Genomic DNA, 4,958 nt, shown 5'->3' with positions numbered 1-4,958 from the left:
AGGGATGTAGAATATCTGTGCTACCAAACAGGGCTTGAACTGCAGGGAGTGGTAAAAAGATTTAGAGTCAGTTAGAGATGATATGTGACTGGATGCTTCAGAGGGTGTTGTGGTGGCTGGAGTGGTGGCTGATGTGGGTGGCTTTGTCCAGCAGCTGAGCCATGGTGCACGCCCAGGGGCAGCAGGGCTAGCCATAGCAAGCAGAAGGCCCAAAGGTGATGCTGCCCCGTGGTGGCAGCCTGCACGGACCATTCTTGTGGTAGGCTCTTAGCGGTGCCTGGCCTCTCTTGGTTCCTACCCCAGCTGGGTTCTCTAGGCTGCTCCTCTATTTTATGAGCTACCAGATACCTTTCTAACAAACTCCTTTTCTGCTTAGGTTAAGGACCCTAACTTGTACAGCGGTCTTGATTCCTCTGTTCCTTAGGCTGTAGACCAGGGGATTCCGCACAGGGGTGATGATTCTGTAGAACACAGCCAGGATCTTGTTATAGGTGGAAGCACTTTTGGGGTTGGGTTGGACGTGTACAAGGAACACAGAGCCACAGAAGAGGCGGAGGGCAGTGAGGTGGGAGGCACAGGTGGAGAAGGCCTTGTGCTAGCCTCCAGGGACATCAGCCTACAGATTGTGACCAGGATGTAGGCATAAGAGACCAAGATGATTGAGACTAGGGGGACAGTGACCAAGGCAGAAAAGAAGAGCAGGATGATATTGGCCACAGTGGTATGTGAGTAAGCCACCTGGAGCATAGGGGGCATGTCACAGAAGTAGTGATCAGTGATGTTGGCTCCACAGTAAGACAGAAGGAAGGCATTCTCTGTCTGCAGAACGGAAATGAACACCCCCACAGCATAGGTAACCACCACCAGCTGGACACACAGGCACTTGGACATAATGGTGTGGTAGAAGAGAGGGTGGCAGATGGCTACAAATCGGTCACAGGCCATGATGGCTGAGAGCAGACACTCCCCTGTGCCATGGAAAGTCACAAGGGCCATCTGGGATACCCAGCCCATAAAAGAGATGGACTGATCAGTGGCAAGGAAGCTGATCAGCAGCCTGAGGGTGAACATGGAGTAAGTGCAGATGTCAAGGAAGGAGAGCTCAGGAGGAAGTACATGGGGCCATGGAGGGTGGAGCTGGTGGGGATCAGGTCTCTCACACCCAGGGGGCTCACCAGAGATCAGCAGGAAGATGGCAAAGAGGAATTGTTTTTGGTCTGCCTGGTCTGTGAGGCCCAGCAGGATGACCTTCGTTACTGTGGTGTGATTCTGCCCCAGTGCCATGCCACTGGTGTGTTTCCCACATGACAATGAACAAGAGGCGGAAAAACAAACTGTTAACATTCTCATCAGTGGTAGCCTTTAACATCTTCTACAACTAAAAAAAGCATGCATCAGACTGCCCAAATCCCACATCAATCCCCCTGTGTCACACATGTTTATGTACTCAGGGTTCCCTATCCCCCTTAGGATAATGTCTAAATTCTTTAGCCTGCCAACTGTCCTCTGTGAAACACCTCCATGCTACCCTGCTCTCAGTTTACCCTCTAGAGATTCTGAACAACTTCCTTCTACAAACACACCACATTACTGCAAATGTCCATGCCTTTCCATGTTTTATACATTCCTCTTGGATGGTCCTTTGGTCTCTCCAAAGCCAGCTTAGAGGTCTGTTTCCTTATTCTCTTCTCTAAATTTCACAGATACTCCTTTAGTTGAAGTAATAGCACTATATTTTCACTTTAAAGAATGCCCATCCATCTTTCCTGTTGGATTTTTCTTACTCCTAGTAGGAGGAGAGTTACTTAACATCTCAATAATTTGTGCCCTAATAATATCTATCGCAGTGCCTGGTGTCAATGAATGAATATAAATTAATTTTCAATTAGGTAAGAAAGTCTTCTTCACTTAAATAATGTTGCAACTTGATCCTTTCAGTTGTTCTAGCCCAAACCTCCTAGCCATTTATTTTATTATTATTATTTTTTTAATTGGGGAATTGGGAGGATGGGAACAGNGTAACCTCAGGTAAGTTACTTCACCCTTCGGTTACTCAGTGTCCTTATCTTAAAAATGGGGCCATTAGAAGTTTGTGTCTCATGGGGATGGTTGGGAGGATTTTATGGGAAGATGAAAATCAAGTGCCTGACATACAGTAGGTTTTGAATAAACGGTAGCTATCTTTACGACAGGGTTTTGAGTGAAGGTCTGGCTAACTTTCCAGTCCTACCTAGTCAGAGAGTGAAGGGGCAAGAACCCTCGGCTCCCACCCTTTGCGTCCCTCAGAGGCTCACACTGAAGGGGAGCACCATTTCTAATACTATGTTGGCAGAGTGGCCAGTGGTACCTCGGAACTTTCCTCAGGCTTGCCCTGGAGACAAGCCAACCTACACATGTGACATGTGTACAGTAGACCGTCCCCCCAAATAACAGAATATTAGCACAGCTGTATCACTTTCCCAAGGTTTTAGTCAGGCTGGGAGCCTGTCATCTGAGAGTCACGTAGCACAGAGGATGGGCCCCAAGGAAGAAACGAGGAAAAGCTGCGGAGTTTACCATACAGCAAATGTTGGGTTGAAGAAGTGAAGGCTGAGATAGTGGGGCTTTTAGGAATAATGCTAGCAAGATCCTTCTAACCCGTGCTTCTTGTCGAATGAGATATCTTCAGGCTCCTTCAAGTGCAGGAACGACTTGAGCAGTGGGAGAGAATGAGAAAGCAGCTTGACTGCATCTCTGGAATGCATTCTTTTGCCTTTTCCACATTGTGAGCAGCTGTGAACTGCATGGCGGATGGGCGACCAGTGAGCTGGATACACTGATCTGCAGTAGACTGGGAGCGCTTAGCCATATGTGGATTTACCCACAGAGTGTGACAGTCACACTGAGGGAAAACTCTGGTTGACAGAAAGACGTGCCAGGAGCTGTGAGATGGCTTCCCCAAGGAGGTCCACTGTGGGGACTTCAGGGCTGGGGCTGCCTGGGCTGCCAGGGCAGTGACCCACATTTGGGCGGAGCATCTGAGCACAATTGTGACTGGGGAAGTCAGAGAGGGACAGTCACAAAGGCAGAGATGTCAGACGGGTGAGAAAGTTTGAAGAATCTCGTTGTACTCATGGATCCTCAGGTCTTTCTCTGGTCTTCCTTCCCGCGGTGATCTTCCTAGGGCACAATCTGAGAGCTCACCAGCCTTCTCACATCGTTTGTTTACTGGTACTTTGTAAATTGAGTGATGGGGTCATTTTTATAAAGAATTGCAGTTTTGAGCACAAGTGAGCAGCACAAGGGGCGCCGCACTGTTCAGACCCTGAGGTCGTGCTTCAGATGTATTGTTCGTCGGGCATCACTTCACAGATTTGTGGGCATAGAGTTTTCTGGGTGATAATGACCCTGGAGGGCTGGCCGTGAAGCCTCAGTCTTTCGGAATGATGACAAACATCATCCTTTATAAGCATCTTTCGGTAGAAGAATGGGCTCTGAGATTGACTGGTGTCCCCTCCATTGGGCGTATCCATCTTCGCAGGGCTCACTCCACATATTCTTGTGAGCCAGGCTCGCTTCCCATCTTACTCGGCTTCTTAGGGTGGTGGCCAGTTTCTCTGAGGTCCTGGAGAGGGTCGAGATGAAACTGCTGAAACTGCATCTGTGACACTCTTGGTGTAGAGGTGGGGTAACAGTGTTCAGTACCCTGACCTGTGGAGAAGGGAGGATGACCACTGCCTGGCAAGATCCAGGAATGTTCTGGAGGTTATCTGCGCCCATGTGCCCCTCTTCATGATACTACTTGCCTCTGACCAGCTCTAGCTGGAGATGTCCTCAGACTGTCTTGGATTCTTTCTCCACAGAAGGGCCCCTGTCTCACCTACATTTGGTATCTTCCATCCTGCCCCAACTTGACCCTGGAAGTGATGCCTGGAGAGATATACTTGGTGAATGGTAGCTGTCAACTGCTGGAGAGCCTGAGTTTTCTACACAAGATCCCAATGCCAGGGCTGACTTCCCACTTCGTTGCAATGTCTCTCCTCCCAGGGCTTCTAGGTTTAGTTCGAATGAGTTTGAGACCCTTGAGAACAAGATTAACACCCAGGAGATTCAAAGCAATTTACCCCCTTTTTTATTTGTAAACAGAAGTTTTGGGGATCATCTCTGTTCTCATAGGACAGACCTGAGGCCAAGCAAGGCTAACTAGTTTCCCTCAGGTGATAGAGCCAGAGTCGTGGGTAACAACAATCATTCACTCAATATTGACTGTTGGCCAGGATGGTGGTCTGTTGTAGCCCAGTGCTGCGGCTGCCTGGCCAGGACCACAGACTGGTCCTCCTTTCCGCACCTGTGACTGGATCTAAACCTTTACTTAACCTTTGGCTTCACTTCCATCCAATAGAAAATTCCAGATCTTCAGGTACTAGGTGGGCTCTGATGGTCTTAAGATATAGTGTAAATAAACATTTAACTCCAGTACTCTTGAGGGAGGTGACATCTGACCTAATTTCCCACTAACATTTCAATGACCCCTGTCCTGTTCAGTGCCAGGTGGTTTCAGGGGCAGGTAGAGGGGAGGAGAGGGCAGTGTGTGTGAGGCCCAAGGATCTGGCTGCCTTGTCTCTCTGGGCAAACTTTGCCATGTCACCATCTGCTCCTATACTCACCCCTCTGCCTTACGTTCCCTCCATTTCTCTTCGGTCACTCACCAATCAATTTCTGGGAAGTCTGTGACTCAGTTTTCCAGGGCTGAGGGGAGATGGATGCTCAGAAATCGGTGAGGTTAAGAGGCAGAGTCTGAGTTTACTAGGGTGATGAAAGAGAGGTTGGCACTCCCTTTTCTGGTCTCCGGTCCTTTGTGTCTCCTTGACCCTAAGGGAAATTATTCAAAGGAAAGGAAAGCATAAAACTTACTTTAATGAAAAGATTTCAGTCCCTAAACTTCTGAGTCTGGGGTGGAGTGCTGGGGTGCTGATGGC

At 48.7% G+C, this 4,958-nt stretch overlaps 1 protein-coding gene across 1 annotated transcript; it reads right to left on the bottom strand.

Annotated features, from left to right (window-relative positions):
- Positions 1-352: 352 nt before the first annotated feature.
- LOC109371598 (olfactory receptor-like protein COR8) lies at positions 353-1,284 on the bottom strand. The gene is given in 2 exon segments (XM_019624215.1): positions 353-597; positions 600-1,284. Coding segments are annotated over 2 exon segments (930 nt in total).
- Between the last annotated feature and the right edge of the window lie 3,674 nt (positions 1,285-4,958).

The sequence above is a fragment of the Hipposideros armiger genome, unplaced genomic scaffold (genome assembly GCF_001890085.2).
Source record: "Hipposideros armiger isolate ML-2016 unplaced genomic scaffold, ASM189008v1 scaffold_582, whole genome shotgun sequence".
NCBI classification, from domain to species: Eukaryota; Metazoa; Chordata; class Mammalia; order Chiroptera; family Hipposideridae; genus Hipposideros; species Hipposideros armiger.
This window is presented reverse-complemented; position numbering and strand designations above follow the sequence as displayed.